The sequence below is a fragment of the Alosa sapidissima genome, chromosome 5, assembly GCF_018492685.1.
Source record: "Alosa sapidissima isolate fAloSap1 chromosome 5, fAloSap1.pri, whole genome shotgun sequence".
NCBI classification, from domain to species: domain Eukaryota; kingdom Metazoa; phylum Chordata; class Actinopteri; order Clupeiformes; family Clupeidae; genus Alosa; species Alosa sapidissima.
Genome location: NC_055961.1, coordinates 24,700,105 through 24,717,930, shown reverse-complemented (window position 1 = coordinate 24,717,930; position 17,826 = coordinate 24,700,105). Strand labels below are relative to the sequence as shown.

At 42.7% G+C, this 17,826-nt stretch overlaps 1 protein-coding gene across 2 annotated transcripts; it reads left to right on the top strand.

Annotated features, from left to right (window-relative positions):
- The first annotated feature begins 635 nt into the window (after positions 1–635).
- Positions 636–16,472, top strand: dpf2 (D4, zinc and double PHD fingers family 2). 2 transcript variants are annotated; one of them, XM_042091649.1, is made up of 12 exons: positions 636–716; positions 3,114–3,274; positions 3,894–4,001; positions 4,263–4,444; positions 5,249–5,341; positions 5,854–5,935; positions 7,218–7,259; positions 11,286–11,423; positions 11,805–11,936; positions 12,170–12,282; positions 12,627–12,708; positions 13,056–16,472. In XM_042091649.1, the coding sequence occupies exons 1-12, from the start codon at positions 685–687 to the stop codon at positions 13,136–13,138; spliced, it is 1,248 nt and encodes a 415-aa protein (XP_041947583.1). In that variant the 5' UTR covers positions 636–684; the 3' UTR covers positions 13,139–16,472. The 2 variants fall into 2 exon arrangements, with proteins under 2 accessions (XP_041947583.1, XP_041947584.1); XM_042091650.1 differs by lacking the exon at positions 7,218–7,259 and having other exon boundaries at positions 637–716.
- Positions 16,473–17,826: the final 1,354 nt, after the last annotated feature.

The following is a 17,826-nucleotide window of genomic DNA, read 5'->3' as shown; positions in this document are numbered from 1 at the left end:
TCGAATAAAAAGTTGTAGATACAAAAATAGTTTTAGGGGAGAAAAGTGACACGGAAAGTTGGCTACTTGGCCATTGAAATACATGGGGATGGGCGGAGTTACACATTGTACTGCAACCAGCCACCAGGGGGCTCTGGACTAGCGCTCGCATCACTCTTAACAGACGGCACACTGTCCAGTTCTATATATACAGTCTATGATTTATACAGTCTATAAATTCTGGATTACACGAATCATCAACAGGCAAGTTTTCAAGTAGGCTAGTCTAAATTGGCTATTTCGTCACATTCGATGGCGAGCAGGCTCACAATATTGTATTATTTCACACGGCATGAAAAAGCCTATCTTAACCATCACCTCGACTACATGGGTAAATTGTATAGCCTAGCCTAGGCCTACTACTTAACCCTAATTGCCAAATAGAGGACTTTGTCAACTGATGCATTGTGTGTGATTAACGTTTTGTAGATTTTTATTAAATTGTCTCAAATTAGATGTTTACATGACTAATTATTTAATGTGTTTACACTGGCGTGGACTTTATTTCTTTCTTTATCCAAAGCAAGAATGTCAACCCTGTCCCTGACAGGTCCCACCTTTTCCTGAGTATCATGACCTTTTTGAGCTGATTCTTCTAAGTGCGCATGCACTGAGTTGCCAACTGTGAAGCGTAGGCGAACCAGGATGGCGGCCGTCGTGGAGAATGTTGTCAAACTGTAAGTGTTTTTCGTTTGGTACTCATGTCAAATCAGAATATTTTGTTCTATTTTAACAATGGTACATTAGAAAGGAAAGGCAGACATATGTGTTTACTCGTTATATAAAACGAGTTTGTTCAAATAGCCAACATTTACAACAGTCGCTAGATGCACTCGCGTTCTACCTTCCCCACAGCTAGCTAGTTAGCTACTTGACTTCAATCACCGACTCGTTACGACCCAGCCTGACAGCTATGTCATGTTTTTTTTGTAATTGAACTGAGCATAAACTTCCGCAAATGAATGACCTTAATAAAAGTAGTTATTACCTTTTATTTGACTTGGTAACGCTAGCTACATTGTCGAGAACAACCATCGACCATGAAACGAAGGGGTTGTGGTTGGCTCGGTCATTGCTGTCAGGCGTTCAGCTGCAGTTCCTAGAGTTGTTAATATCGCAGGTGGTGTCACAGATCAAGTGACATTAGCACTCCAGTTGACTGTCTCGATCATTATTTTTACCTTGCAGAAAATTGTGCACATTGCCTGGGGATAAACTAGTTACTGTCCAAGCTAATTATTGTTAAGGTTCTGCCATACGCGGCCATATTGGTCCAGTTAAATACCCCAAAATACAACTTTAAGTTAAAATAATGTTTAGGCTAAAGTTAACTTTAGCTGATTAATGTACGTTAACTTTAGCTATCGGTACCTAATTGATCTAAACAGTGATCAAAATATCCTCGTGGTTGAGAACTCACTGTCATAAGCAACGTGTCACAGCTAGTGACGTTTGGGGAATCAGATTTAGCTTGGTGTGTGTTCTCTGTATTGCCTAAGCTCGCCGAGTAGTCAAATGCTGTCTCCGATGTCAGCTTGGATACCCAACGTTAATGTGTTTTGGCCGCTTAACGTTAGCTAACTAACAGATTACGTCGCCATGTTAGTAGTTCTAGTTGCTTAATGTGATGTTTTGAAAGAATTCCGAGGTGTTGTGAAGAAAAGTCTACAAGAGTTTGACAGATTTGTATGGATGGCAGAATTAAAAAGTTAATTGTAGTGGTGCAACGTTAATTTTACCCTTGTAGTGTTCAGCTGAGGGGTCTGGGTCTGAGAGAAAATGATCTGTAATGTAGTGGCATTATTACAGGAAGTAAGATGCTTAGTTTCCGTATGTCCTCCTATCTTCCTGAAATATATTGTGCAAAATGCATTTTCTGTATTGATTGAATTAGCAATACGTGGCGGTATAATTATCCCGTCCCATGTAATACAAAACTCAAGTTTATCACACTCTTTGGGTAAATGGTGAGCTATTTTATATTATATTTTTAACAGTAATGAGATAGAAGTCTACTAGCAATTAAGGTATCTTCGGTTCATACCACCAAGAGAGACTTTGAGTGTCAGATGCGTTTCATCAGAAGTGGTTTAGCTTTAGTCATCTGTGGTTTTCCATCACCAGGGCTAGCCCCAAACCCTCACCAGTTGTGTGTGCTAGCTGGGCTGGGCCTTTTTGTTCCTCCTGCTGACATAAGTACGGGGCCTCTCAGAAGAGCAGTGAGAGTGGTAGCGAGGAAGTGGGGCAGCGGTAGTGGTGCTGCAAGCAACCCTGTTCCCTTCCAGGCAGTTAGCTGTTGCCAGGCCAACAAAAGAGCACCTGCTGACGCATTCCTCCCTCTGGCCAGGGCCACAATGACACAGTCTGGTTCCCTACTGCTGCAGCCACACACTCTCCTCTCTCTCTCTCTCTCTCTCACACACACACTTTCTCTATATCTTTCTCTTCCTCACACACAATGACTTGGTCATCCACAGTTGAGCACACGCACACATTCTGTCAACTGTCCAAATGTAATGTCCTTTGCATGTACACCTGTACACACACACACACACACACACACACACACTGTGTCAGCTGTTCATAGCCATTGCTTACATTGTCATTCTCTTTCAGTCTCTCCCACTGTTGTCTAAGCCCTGCTGAAACGCAGCCTGTGATGATGGAGTCTGGCTGACCATAAAGGCCTTTTGAAGTTTAATTATCTTAAGCTGATTTTAGACCTGAGGAGATTGGTGGAGCCCCCTGTCCTCCTCCCAACCCACCCCCATCCCCTCACAGTCAAGGCTAAGCCAGAACAGTAACCAGCTCTGGGGTGTTGGAGGAGGCTGATATAGTTGTCCTTCTCCTAATCAAAGGGGAGAGACTTTTATGTGTTAGTCTGGGTCGGGCCATCTATACTGCCTGTGAGACCTTTGGTTTTCCTGTCCTTTTGCTCTGCTTATGGGTTGTGTGTGCGTGCGCACAGCGACATGTTCTTGTGCATGAACATATAATTTGCTTCTGTTTGTGTGGCTATTAATGTGCTGTTCTTTGTTTGTTTGTGTGTGTGTGTGTGTGTGGGTCACTCACAGGCTGGGGGAGCAGTACTATAGAGATGCCATGGAACAGTGCCATAACTACAACGCCCGTCTGTGTGCGGAGCGCAGCGTCAGGATGCCCTTCCTCGACTCCCAGACAGGAGTTGCCCAGAGCAACTGCTACATCTGGATGGAGAAGAGACACAGAGGACCAGGTGATGCATGTGCACTACATTTCTTCTTTCCAGTAGAATAGGTCTGTGAGAGAAAGTGGAATAGAGCATTATGTCCAATATTCTAATATGTGGGTTAATGTTCTGCATTGGGCCCAATATTCCAATATGTGGTTTAATGTTGTGCATTTCTCACTAGTAGGTCACTAGTTGGCAATATTTTTACCAACACCGTCAAATGCCCTTGTTCATTGTCCTTCTACTGTTTTATGTGCCTAGTGTGGTGTTTCTGTAGAGAGCGTGAAGGTCTCTCAGCCTTTGTATATTTTGTATATTTTCCCCTCTAATTTCCTGGAGAATCCACCCAGCAAGTACTGATGATTACTAAAGATGCCATGATCCTGTCCCCTTTGACCAAGTTAAATCCCTGGATTAGTTTAAGGTTACACAATCTCCTTTGTGGCTCATGGTGTAGGTCAATCGTTTCCCCTTGCCAACGCTGACTCTCAGGCCAGAGAGTTTAAGATGCCTATAACATATTTATTATTTGTAAATCTCTGGTCAGTTCTGTGTACAACGCTATCTGACCACATAGATTATGTTGGTGGACTGAAATCAGTTTAACTTTGGGGTTCTGTTTTTGTCTCCTATGTGTCTGTAGGACTGGCTCCAGGACAGTTGTATACTTACCCTGCCCGGCGATGGAGGAAGAAGCGCAGAGCCCATCCACCTGAAGACCCCCGGCTGGCCTTCCCCACCCTTAAGTCAGGTAACCCACTCTTCTGCCAGCCCTTGGCTGTTTGGTGCCAGGCTGTACTAGTCTGCATTGGCCTGGGCTGAACTCCACTAGATTCTGGTCTCACAGGGCTGTAATTTCAATGTTGCTATTTAATATGGGCTCTGCTCGGCCTTTGTGCTTTTGGAAAGTGTCCATGTAGATCACTTGGTAGATTTTTCTTTAGCTCACCAGCTAGAACAAAGTGTGTGTGTGTGTGTGTGTGTGTGACCTTCTTTGTGCTGTTTTTCACAGAGCTGGACCTGGGCCTGAAGAAAGACGCCCTCACATCCTCCGACGGCAGCAGCTTGGAGGCGCTTCTGAAGGCCGAGCCCCTGGACAAGCGCGCAGCACTCGAGCTCCGGGCACCAGAGGACGACCCTAGCGGGTCGGAGTACAGTACCGGGAGCCTTAATACTGCCACACGCGTACGGAAGGTACCGGAAACGTGCAAATATTATATTGCGGTGCATCTGAAGAAGTGTGAAATCACTGCACATGATCACATCACTGCATTTGTGGAAGGCCGGTCATCATTAAGTCTGCCATGATATTTTTAGAAGGAGTGTTTGATGTCTGCAAGCACTTCCTTCTGCCACTACCGAAGTCAAACAGAGACCAGAAAGAACATGACTATATGTATGTTCATATGACATATGACTATATGTATATATGTTCATATTCTGTGAAATCCTTTGAAAAGGATAGATCAGTGACCTGCATAGTAAATTGCAAAACAAAGTAAACTACTCTGAAGCGTAAATGCATTCTGGTGTGCATCAGAAATCCTTACTGGTTTATTATGCTCAGCTGAAATGAGTCTCCGCAACTGTAGCTGGTGAGATGGATCCCTTTACCGTCTCCATCTGTCAAATCACATTTCTAAATCACTTTCTAATGTTTGACATCTTAACTGGTACCATTATCATTCCCACTCACTGGCAGGTAGTGTGGTGTTGACGCCACATGTTGGCCAGCTGGCTTCCTGCTGTAGCCCTCTTGCCAAGCCTGGTGTGGGGGGGGAAGGCGTGCTCCAACACCAGATTGGCAGAGGTGTGCGGAGGAAATAAGTGAGTGATGAGAGAATGAAAAACAGAGAGAGAGAGAGAAACAGAGGAATGCTATTAGTTGTGCCCGGACAAATCACCGCCGCGCCTCAAGGGCACGTCTCGTAGGAATGTTAGAGATGGTTGCAACGGCAGCTGGAGATTAATGAGGGGTTTGTGCTCGTCCTTCCACAGAGAATCCTGGAGCCTGATGACTTCCTGGATGACCTGGATGATGAAGACTATGAGGAGGATACTCCCAAGAGACGTGGCAAAGGGAAAGGAAAGGTGAGGCGGGAGTGATGGACTACAGCTGGGCACCATTCTACAGGCCTCATGTTTCCACATTTTGGCTTGTTTTTGGCTTGATTGAGTCTTGACGGGTAATGGCAAGAAAGAGCCTTTGTGGCCCGAATTGCTATCCCATTGACATTGTAGATGTAGTGGGTCAGGACAGGAGTTAGGCAGGCAGTAAGTGACGAGCAAGCTTGCAGGAATGATTGCTCATTATTTAGAAAGGGGCCTTCGTGGTTGCTGTTGGAATGTGTCATATGGCAGGTGTGGGTAGAAGAATGTGATTAGAGCAGGAAGAAATGTTAGTTGATGAGGCTGATTGTGAGTGATAATTATGAACATGAAGGTGATTGGTCATGAAATGGACCATAAGTGAACTGTGTGGACACAGTGATCATAGAGTGAGGGCACTGGTGAAGGTAGGGAGGAGGAGGAGGATGTGGGCTATTATTATTGGAGCTGAGATGAAGGCTGATGTGATGTGCACATGCTGCTCTTCTTGCTAGGGTCGTGGGGTCAGCAGCGCCCGGAAGAAGTTGGATGCCGCGGCTGCACTTGAAGACCGAGACAAGCCCTATGCCTGCGATAGTAAGTACACGCACACCTGATCACGTGCATACGCATACATCCTAGTGGGCCTGGAGGGTGGGGATTTCATTAAGGGGTAGCTCATGTTAGCATTGGGTCTTCAGGGCCACCACCTCTCTCTCCTTCATATCTCTGTCTCTCTCCTTCTCCCATTCATTCTCTCTCTCTTTCTCTCTCTCTCTCTCTCTCACTTTCTCTCTTTTTTTTTTTCTCCTGTCTTTCTTTCTATTGCCATAATTGCTTTATACCAAAAACTGCTAAACCAAAGAATTGTCTGTCTGACATGATCTTTTTCTGTCTATCATTATGTTTCTCTGTCTGTCTTGTCATGTCCTATGTCTGTTTCACTTTCTTCCCCATCTGTCTATCTGATTCCACATAAATCGACATTAGTAACTGATGCCTCTGTTTGAGCGCATTTTTCAACGCTAGTTTATATCTGGAGGTGGATTTGCAGATGGTAGAATGACATGTCGCAGTGACAAACAGAGCGGCGACGAAGTAGATTCCAAACTGTTTTTTGCTTGCTGTGATTGACGGTATGAATATTGTGTTTCATAGTTCATTATTACTCTTCCAATACCTTCTAATTTGTACGTTGTATAAACGTATGCATTATATTCTGAATAATTCAATTCTCACACTGATTATGGAGTGAGTACTTGGTAAATTATAAACTATATTTCCTATGACCACAACTTTCATAGCTGGCGATGGGGAGAAAGGGATGTTTTTTAACATGCCACATGGCAAGCAACAATAATTGTCATTCAGTTACTGTCAGGAAAATTTGAAAACTATAAACTGTCGCTGCAACAAAAAACAGTAGTCATTCTATAAACTGTAAACCCACCTTTTATTTTTGTAGTGGTCAACTCATTCTGAATATTATTATTGTAGTGTCCACCGCCAGTGACAAATTTGCTCTGAATAAAACCACTCTAGTTGAGCAGTCAGAAAGAGCATCGTTTAAAGTTTCTTACTGCAACTCTACTACGCTCTCTTCTCATAGCTTCACCGTTTACATTTTGGACTAGCACAAAACTGTCCTCATGTGATGCTAATATTAGTCCGACAGGCTGTCTGAATAAACAGTTTTCACTGTATGCTGTTCACTGTGTTGTCTCTATGTTCATGTCATGATCGTGTACAGGGTTTTATTTTCCTTTCTCTCTGTCTTTCTCCTGGTTTTCACAAGTATGTGGCTGTACGACTCTGAGTCCCTTCTGTCTGTGCTCTCTCTCCCTTTTTTTTCTCTTTTTTGTTCTGTTCTCTCTTTCAGACACTTTCAAACAAAAGCATATTTCAAAACCTTCTGAACGAGGTATATTTCTCTCACTCCTTTCTCTATTTTCCTCGCCTTGTGTCTGCTCATCAGTCTGCTTGTTTTGTCTCTTTCTTTTTCTTGAATGTTGACTGTGTGTGTGTGTGTGTGTGTGTGTGTTTTCCCCTCTGCCCTACATGAAGAAGGCACAGAGTATTCCCTTCACCATCACCCCAGAGATTGATAGACATAGAACACCCCCCCCACCCCTTTAATATTATTTAATATAAATATTGTGCTTATGGATAGATTGACGATATTGGCAGGTATTGAATTTTAAGTGCTGGACCAGCTTTATTTTTTACAAGGCTCTCTGGTACAGTATTGCAGGGCATGCCTTTTTGATATTTTAAGACCTAGCCCTAATACATTTAAAGACTTGACTCATAACAAGACATGCATAAGAGAGCTCTCTTAATTACCCATAATGTCTATAATATCTACAGTATAAGGCCATTTAAACAGCCCTTACTCTGGTCTGTGCATTCTCCCAAACTCAGTTCTCCAAACATGTAACTCTTAACATAGCTGAGTCAGTCAGTAGGACAGTAGGAAGCTTGAGCTGTAGCATGTTGCAGCATGAGCTGGGTGTCCTGGCCTGGGGGCATGTTTAAATCACCCCTTAGTGAGCCTCCGCGCCGATGCTGATTTCTCAGCTCACTGAGAATGAAAAATAACAGTATGGTGTGCTAATGTATCCTTAATATAACTCTGTTCTACACAGTCAGTCTAACACCAAACCAAGTCTGTCGTGCTGATGTTTAAAGGTCTCGTTATGTTGCCATCATCAAAGATTGGAAATCTAACTAAAGTCCTGTCACAACTGACACTCATATAAGCATGACATTTTGTGACTTTTTGAACAGAAAATGGCTAAATTCGGTCAATTTTGACCTCTTCATTAAAATAATGATTTATGTCAGTACATTTTACAAGGTACAGCCGTTAAATGTAGTTCTGGAATGGCACTTTCTCTTCCTCTTGTCATGTGAAATGTCTATCTCCATTTCATATTTCATTATTTTCAACATGCCTACATGACTCTCCCTCCCTCTTCTCTGCCCTGTGTTTTTGCTTTAGTAAATCCCCTTAAAGCTCATGGTCCCGTGCCATGTCCATCATAGTCTCCCTTTCCTCTTCACCTCCTCTTCACCTCCTTCCATTCTCCCTAGAGTGAAATAGTGCCTCTGCTTTTGTTTCAAGCTGCCTTACAAACTGGTCAAAGCTACACTGAGTGAATGTGTTATTGGGGGGTGGGGGGGGGGGGGTTGAGGGAGGGAACGAGGGAGATTTGGAAAGCCAGTATTTTCTTTGGATCTGTGAAGGTGTTAGAGTGTGTGTGTGTGTGTGTGTGTGTGTGTGTGTTTCTTTGGAAAAGGACGAAAGAGCAGCTTGTTGGCAAGGCCCCCTTGACTAACCCAAGAGCCGCCACGCACAAGTCTCCTGCTTCACAGGAACGTCCGTCCTTATCTGCCATGCCTTCAGAAGCACTGATAAATGAGGAGACTGGACAGGCTGAAGCAGCTTTTAGCTTTCACCACTAACACCCGAGCACAGAACGTGAAGGAGAAGCTTGACAGGGTGCCATTATCTGGGTGATGTTGAGGAGAGATCTGGTATTGCCTTCCGTGCAAGTTGTGGGATTTTGGGAGGTAACGGGGGAGTGACTGAGTGAATGTAGAGTATGAAGGAGGAAGGGAAGTGAAGGGCGGGGCTGTGAAGAGATGGAACATGGACTTGTCAGAAGCTGTGCTATGCTGAGAGATTCACTCTGAGGCCCTCTTTCATGTGGGCTGATTTTAAGCATTATGTTGGAATGCTGCACAGTGGTGAAGGACAGCCTGTTGGTGTTTGCGTACAACTCCGTTATCGAGCTGTGGCTTTTTATTAGAAAAGCTATGTCTGTGATCAAAACACTTCCCAAATAGGTCAAATGTAATGGAACTCATTTTAAATGGGAAGAGTACATGTACATTGAAATAGCTTTGTTTGCGTCTAACCCATGCCAATTTGGTGGAAATTACAAAAACAGCTAGAGGGACGAGGTTTAGTAGAAGTGTAGTAAGGGAACACAGAACGAGTCTGTTGTCATGTGCTGCATCCATCCCTGCCATCTTGTGACTGACCTCCATCTTTGCCTGAAGCGGTCATGACAGCAGAAGACTGCAGCCACTGTGTCCCTGTCGTAGTTGCTCTAACTGCCTCGCCACTAACCCACATCTTTTGAACTCTCCTCTTTTAGGAAACCGTACAGTTGCATCATCTTTGAAAGACCCCCCAGGATAGCAGCTGATGTTTGGCTTGATAGTGCACCCTCTAGTGGCCTCTATGGGCCACGGCTATCTAGGCTCACTAATGACTTGTACAGAAACAACACAAGTTGAAACAAAATGTGAAAGAACATGCAAAACTAAACATCCTTTTCCATGCATTTTGCTCGTCCATCAAGCTTTCACCTTTTTTGTCCACATGCAATTATTTAAGGGCCAAACTTGCTGAACACACAGAGAAAGAATGTGTTTCCCTGACTGGTTTTATACTGTATGTGGTGTGAGTTTAGGTGGTTGTGCTGAATAATCAGAATGAGCCCCGTTTGTGTTGGCCTACTCTAAAACGGCAGAGACCTGCTGAAAGCAGAGTTGCAGCAGTTCACTATAACGTTTGAAATGTTTACGAGTACAAACCACTGGAACAAAACACTTGTAAAGCGATCTCATTCGGGGCAACAGGCTGACGCAATTATCCTTGCAGTGTTTCATGGATTTCATCACCACGTTGTTATCTGTGTTGATTGAATATAAACTTTTTATAGATCAGCCTGATTACAGACCACAGACCAAACACGTTGATGTTCATGTAATTGCATGAAATGAAGCATTCAATTGCATAAGTGTATTAATGAATTGCAGCGCTGAAAGTTTTATGGTCAGTTGAAACTCATTCACAACTCCTTTTGAATTTACTGAAAGGTTTCATTAAAATATTGGGGAACCACCCATTTATTAATGTTTGAAATAAACATATTAATAATGTAATAAACTCCAGTCCAGAACTCTAGTAGTTCTAGGGTTCTAGTAGTTAGAATAGTGATGAACCTTGGCTCCATACAGGCACCAGCAATAGAAGTTCAATTTGGCCTCAGCCTCCATCCGTAATTTGTCTGTTTTATGTTTTGCCTGTCTTGCCTGAAGCCCTTTTGTGGTACAGCTGTAAAATGTGAACCACATTCATTGTGGCAGATCAGAGATTGAGGTTTTGGCAGGGCAGGTCAGTGTGGATGTTTGCCCTGCCTCTGTGCTTTTTGTAAAGGAAGACATGCAAGGTTAGCTGTCCCGTTGGGAGCCGTGAGTTTGCCAGGTGATGGTTCTCTTGTCTGTGGAGGTGTTGCCTTTCGTGAAGTTTGCATTAATTAATCAGTGGAAGGCCTTTCCTCTCAAACAGTGAAGCAGAATTTGTTTGTGCCTGACCTTGCCCTTGCCAGTAGTTTTTCATAAGGCTTGTTTGTTGATTTGTGCTGTTTGGGTTACAAGTGGGGGATCCTCTCCTCTATTGATGAAGCTCCTTGTTGTGTTTAGCCAAAGCCAGTGGACAGCTGTGTCCACATAGAGCCGGACTTCCCAAAGGGCGTATGACATTGGAGTGGTTGTTAAATCTTAGGTACAGGTTCTTAGGTATGAAAAAAAAAACTAATACCAAATATTGTTTAATAATGATTTGACTTCTTTTGCCACAAGTCTCGTTTTCTATGTTTAAGAAGGAAAATCTACTGTTTAAAGATGAGAAGTCTGTGGATGAATGTTTGCCATGTGGAAGGAGATTTCAGAGACCGAGAGAGAGAGCGAGAATGTCTGTGTGTGTGTGTGTGTGTGCCTGCGTGGGTACTCACCAGTGTGTGTGTGTGTGTGTGTGTGCCTGCGTGGGTACTCACCAGTGTGTGTGTGTGTGTGCATGTGTCCTTGCATGCCTGTGTGCACGTGCGCTAGTTTGTGTGTCTGTTGAAATGTGCCCATTTGTCTTGGTCTGCAGTCTGTGGGAAGCGCTATAAGAACCGGCCAGGTCTGAGCTACCACTACGCCCACTCTCATCTGGCGGACGAGGAGGGGGAGAAGGAGGAAGAGGCCGACCTTCGCACAGCAACCCCGCCCCAACCAGAGGAGCCCAAGGGTGAGGGCCCAATCAGAATGAAGCTAGCTGCACCAAACATGCCCAACAAAATCTTTATGCTTTAGTTACACTATATACACTATAATATAGTATAGTATATATAGTTTATAGAGAATCAAATGCTTAAGAATATATAGAGTTTGTTTGTCAGATGGAATAAAAATCCTTTAATGGTCAATGATTTGTTTCGTCAGTATAATGCTACTTATTTGAATGCATTCAAAGAAGCTTATCTTTGTGTCTAATTTTGTAATTAATTTTCTAATTCTAATCTAATTTTGAGTGTGATAGATCTTGACCTGTTGAAATCTTTGGAGGATTAAAAGTTGGGTGGGACCAGTTGTCCAGCTGCTATATTAGTGGATGTGCTTTGTCCTTCAGCACCGAAGAAGGGGCCTGACGGTCTGGCCCTGCCCAACAACTACTGTGACTTCTGCCTGGGCGACTCCAACATGAACCAGAAAACAGGCCAGTCAGAGGAGCTGGTCTCCTGCTCTGACTGTGGACGCTCGGGTCAGTACACATGGTGGTGTTTGGTTATTTGTCTATAATGTTTTTTTTTTGTTTATTTAACTTCTTCTTTTATCTTTCTCTTTCTTTTCTGTTTCTGTTGAGCTTGTCACTCTTAACCCCAAAGTACTCTTAACACTTTATTCAAACGGTTTGCTTTACAGTTTGTGACATGACCCCAACTCCCCCTTTCCTCATCTCTCTCTGTCTTTTGCGCCCTCTCTCTCTTTCTGCAGGTCATCCCTCGTGTCTGCAGTTCACGCCTGTAATGATGGCGGCAGTGAAAACGTATCGCTGGCAGTGCATTGAGTGCAAGTGCTGCAATATCTGCGGCACATCAGAAAATGATGCAAGTTACTTTCACTTTCTCTCTCGTGTTCTTGGCAAATGAAAGTGCAGAACTTTACAAAGAACTGCAAACCACAATGATCCAGATTGAATCTAAAGTCCAAAGACTTATTAAAAATTATTGTGATCTTAAGCTTGGTCCCCCAGGGCTTCCGTAGCTTTCCCATCCATAGCTTTTCCCTTACAAGTTAAAGAGGGCTACAGTAATTCATTCCCTTGTTACTGGACAGTAACTAAGCACGGGTGTGTGTTTGTGTGTGTGTTAATTACTGTTAATTACTTTTCCATTTTGTGCAGTCCAGGTGTGTTGTGGGTAATTTAGTGTTTGTGACATTCTGTCATCAGGACCAGCTGCTGTTCTGTGATGACTGTGACAGAGGCTACCACATGTATTGTCTCACCCCGCCCATGTCAGAACCTCCAGAAGGTCAGGCACTCAAACATTCTGACTAGTGTATATTATAGCCAGTTTAAAGTGAAGTGGTTGACAATTACCATATTTCTTTGTGTGCATAATGCATCTAGAAATATACATTGACATTTTAAACCTATTTAAATATTCTTGAAATTGCTGTCAAATGGTAAATGGTTAGTCTGTAGTCTAAATTGCTGTTTGCTAGTGATTTAATTTCCCAATGTGTCCTGTATCCATAATTCATTATGGATTTCTTCACAGAACATGTAAACATGTCTATGTTTACAATGAGCATTGTATTCCTGAATGTGAATCTGAAGCTGTCGTTTTCTCAACATTTGATCTCTTCTCTACGACAGGGAGCTGGAGCTGTCACTTGTGTCTGGACCTGTTGAAAGAAAAAGCCTCCATATACCAGAACCAGAATGCTCCGCCATCGTGATGGCTCCCCCCTGCAACAGCAACCCAAGTGTTTTGGTTCCCCCTCACTTCCAATAACAAAGCCCTCCTTGGCCTGATTGGGAGAGAAACTTGGCAGGGAGCTGTTCAGATGAGAGGGGGGTGAAAAGGGAAGTGTACTTCACCCCAAGACCCCACCCCACCCAGCCCACAGACAGAACGAAAGAGGGAAAGAGAGGGAGGAAGTGATATATGGAGAAAGAGAGAAAGTTTCCCCTTCCTCCCTCTCTCCTTTTCCCTCTTTCTACACGGGCAGGTTTGATCTCAGTATGACTGTTACACAGTTCAAAGTTCAAACTACCCACCGCTTTTTGTTTTCAACTATTAGCCTTTAGCAATATCAGACATACACAAAGACTTGTTGATTGAATACTCAGTAACTCAAATACCTGACTGCACTATATTACTCCCTAGGATATATTCTGCTTGCAGTATCCTCTAACAACCACAGGTGGGGGTGTTACCTGCGTCAGGAGCCCATAGGGTTCTAGCGGGTACACCAACCTGGAACCTTGTTTCACTGCATCAGCGAAGACAAGTAGACACAAAACTGTAGCACTCATTCGCCAAAAAGCCAGAACCCACGCAGGAGTCAGAAACCGCTTTAAACCGCTTTGGGGTTCCTGAGGTTCCACCTCTGGAGGACCGGTTGTGATGTGGACTGATATCATGAGTTTTAACTGGTTTTGGGAGTCTGATCTATTCTGTTCACTCTCGAAGCCTTGATCAGTAACTGATTGAAATTACTTTTTTTTTTCCTGAATACTAGGGATTCTCTGGTGTGCATTGTGTGTCCTCAAGATCTGTGTAATGTTATTGGCCAAAAATGGCTTGTTTTTGTTTTTTCGAATCCTAGGCTGCTATTTCTCCTCTTTCTGTTTTCTGCAGCTAGAAGGTTGATGATGTTCTTGATATTGATGGTGTGGTTCAGGCCCTCCAGAGTGGAATCTCTGGCCCCGTCTCTCTGAAATCTTTCTGCCATTTGCACATAGAAAACGTCAATAGTTGAAACCAATCAGCATGCCAATGCTTGTCCTTAATAAGACAAATGGTTAACATGTTTTTATTTGTATATTTATATATTTGTATAGCATATAAAAGCTTTGATGTATTTTAAAAAAAAAAAAACAACAGCAATCTGAAATGGTAGAAATGGTTGATTATTCTAACTATGTCTGTGTGAGTTTATCTGTATGGAGAGTAGCATTATACACCAGAAAGAACCCAGTTCAGTGAAGCACTGACACTCCCATAGGTCCAAACGTTTACAGTGAGAAAGCATGGACAAAGTGGACTGTAGTGAGGTAGACGGCCACTGAGAAGAGATTCCCTCCATGTTCCCGTCACACTAAGGGAGCCGCTGAATTGGGCTTGTTAAGGTTAAATTCAATCAGGAAGTGGTCAGCTGCCATTGAGTCATAGTGAGAAGCCTGCCGTGTTTGCCGTGAATGTAAATTTAATTTCCCCTTTATTACCTCATAAACTACAAAGTACTGAATTGGACAACATACTTTCAGAGACTCTGAGTAAACTGGCTAAAGCTAAAGGGAGGCATCACAACAAGTAAATTGGCTGTTTTGCGTGTGTGTGTGTGTAGATTCCCAAATGCCACCTTGTGGCTTTCCTTTGTAGTGTGACAAGGAAAGGCAATGATCATAAACTGGCCCAAAACTTGTCTCCTGTAATGCAGGATGATGTGTGACTATAGCAGTAACGTTGAACGCGTCTGAATTTGAAAACAGTTACTTGCCCCAAATTGCTGTCTGACTGCTTAATTTTTGTGAGCTGTCAGTGTGACAATATCTGATAATACGTTATGATCTGGTGCGCAGTTTAATGTGTAAGTTAGGTCAACCTGTTTTGAAAGGTAGATGTCTTGGGGTGGGTGGGGGAAAGGGCTCTGAGCACTTGCCTGGATGTACTGTAACTTAATTAGCAGGAATTTTCACTGACATGTCGGTGTAAAGGTTAGGGCGAGTTCAATTATAAGAGGGGTATGAGCTGAAGAGGATTTGGCTATTTATGTATCGACACATATGATAACCGTTTAGAATTGTGGACTTTGAGACTTGTCTTTAACACTGCTAAAAATCATTCTCAATCATTATCATCCAGTCTTGCAGTAAGATCACTCCTCTCACCATGGTGGTGCACTTTTTGATTGAACATTAGCAGTTATCTGGCCAGGATGTCCATTAGGAGAACCTCTGTCCCGTCCATAGTTTGGTTTGTGAGTGGTCTGTTTACGCAGCTTCGCCAGTAGAGGGCCATCACAGCCTTGGTGTCCAGCCTATGGCAGACTTGACTTTATGTGTAGCTGTGTAGCATTGAACTGGATCACGAGGCTGGAGAAAGAGTAGATTGGCTTAGAGCCCCATTCTAATCCCTTTCTGGTCCGCCCTGGAGGCTTTCTTGTCTTTTGGATGAAATTACTCACTGTGGATTGAATAAATTGTCATTTTAAAATTGAGGTGATTTTGGAGGGGGAAAACTGATTTGATCACAGATCAAACCATAATGTCAACAGCAAAAGCCTGTAGTTATTTTAAGTTAAATAATATTTCATGGGAGATCAAACACGCATCCTTAAACTAGTTACTCAGCATATTTTTATAAAAATGTATTTGGTCTGGTACATTTACAGTTTAGAAAGAACATTATCCAAGTTGATTTTTTTTACATTTATTTATCTCTCAGAATCTCTCTAACCACTATTCACACAGTTGTCTGGATTTCTTGGCCAGGTTTTAAATACAGTAATAAAGAAAGACAATAGCATTAGTACTAGAGCAACACAGAGAGTGTTAACATCCATCAGTGTGCAGAGTCCTCCAGCTCCACTGCAGTCGCCCAGAGTTTGCACAACTCTGAACCTTTGATGGGACATATATGGTAGATAGTGGCCGTATGTGTGTCAGAATCAGCAAAGGTCCTGGATTAGTTATGTAGATTCATAACCACAAGTACAATCCACATTTGCATTTTAAGGTATAGTCACTGCAGGGGTAACTGAGGTATTGGTGCATTGTGTAATATAATTTAGCGTAACTGTCATGTTATATCAATAGCCAACTAACCATATTAAAGCATTAAAAACATGTATGCATTGGTTTTGTTTCTTATTTGTATTTGTTTTTAGAAGCAGTGGCCATGGATATACATCTGATTGTTTATTTGAGCTTTTTTCCCCATCTATTTACTAGGTTGGTGTTAAACATTTTTAGGGTGTGTTTGGTTTTCTTTATGGAATGTTTTGTTTTTATGGTACATTTTTTTTTTTTTTTTCAAAGAATATTCAAATAAATTCTTGGCACTGAGTATGTTTCGTTAGTGTTTTTTTTTTTTAAAAACGTGGGGCTGACAACATTTGAAAACAACAAAAGACAGTTGTATTCATTGTATTCCAGGGGCAAAAAAGGGAAATATGGGAAATGCATTGATTTCGTGGCTAGAATCCTGAGGTTCAGTCCTGCACCCAAGACTTGGCATAGTCCCTGATGTGAATGAACTGCATTTTTTTAATTGCACAAAAATAATTTTGACAACAGAAGACAACCCCATCTTGAGACCTTATTGAAAATGAAAGCCATTTGTACCATACACAGCTACTGCATAGATTCACTTTGGTGCAATGCTGTTGCTTTTAAATGTGCTATAAAAAATAAATTGACTCGACTTGACTAGATGTTTGCATGACACCCCTGCAGTTGAGAGACCCAGCGGTGAGATTTGAAAAGGACCTTGTCCACAATACATCATAAACATCATGGGCAGTGCTTGGGATAATGGGAGAAATTCTTTATGTGATGTGCTAAACGTGACATGCAGCTCTGGGGCACGCGAGCATTAAGGCTCACGCACATACAGTCTCCATAAACAGGCCATAAACTAAACCAACTTCCTCTGACTTTTACAGTTGGCGGAAAGTCAAAACAAACAGGGAAGAAAAGAAGAGGAAAGGAGGGAGCAAGGATTGTTACACATCGAGAGACACGCTGGTTTAGGCAAGTGTTAAATCTTAAAGTGGATTTGAAGCACTCATAATTGTGCTGTGTAGGCTAAGTAGGCCTACTTGGAGTGGTAGGAGAAAGTCAGAAATGAACCACTGGCTCAGCCACTTGCCAACTGCCTCTTCAAATACATTACAGTCCTTGAACAAAGTATCTAATCTTTTTATTCACCTCAAGTGCTCACAAGATGACCTGACCAGTGTTGTCTGCTGTGTGGCTTCTCAGGTAATTTCTCCCACTTTACTGCAAGTAGAGTTTTCTCTTTTATTAGATTAACACCAGGAGCGTCGTGAGTTCTTCTTTTGCACAAATTAGCCTTGATATCACTGATGATGTGCACTGCACAACGTCATAGATTCAGAAAACACATGATGCTGGTGCAGAACACTAAGATGCCGTCTATTTCCGCAATCACAGCAGAACCAAGGGCTCCAAACTGCAATACCTGTTTTCAAACTGCAACCCAACCATATTTCAATCAGCATTCGTGGAGCTCCTGTACAAATTTGTTGCATGTATATTACCAATATACTACCGGTACATTACCAATTACAACAGACAACATCCTTTAGGATGACTGTTTCTTTACAGTTCTTAAATGGCAATTTGGCCCATAAATTACATTGACTTTTTTACTATTAGCAGTAGGGGCCCTAATTTA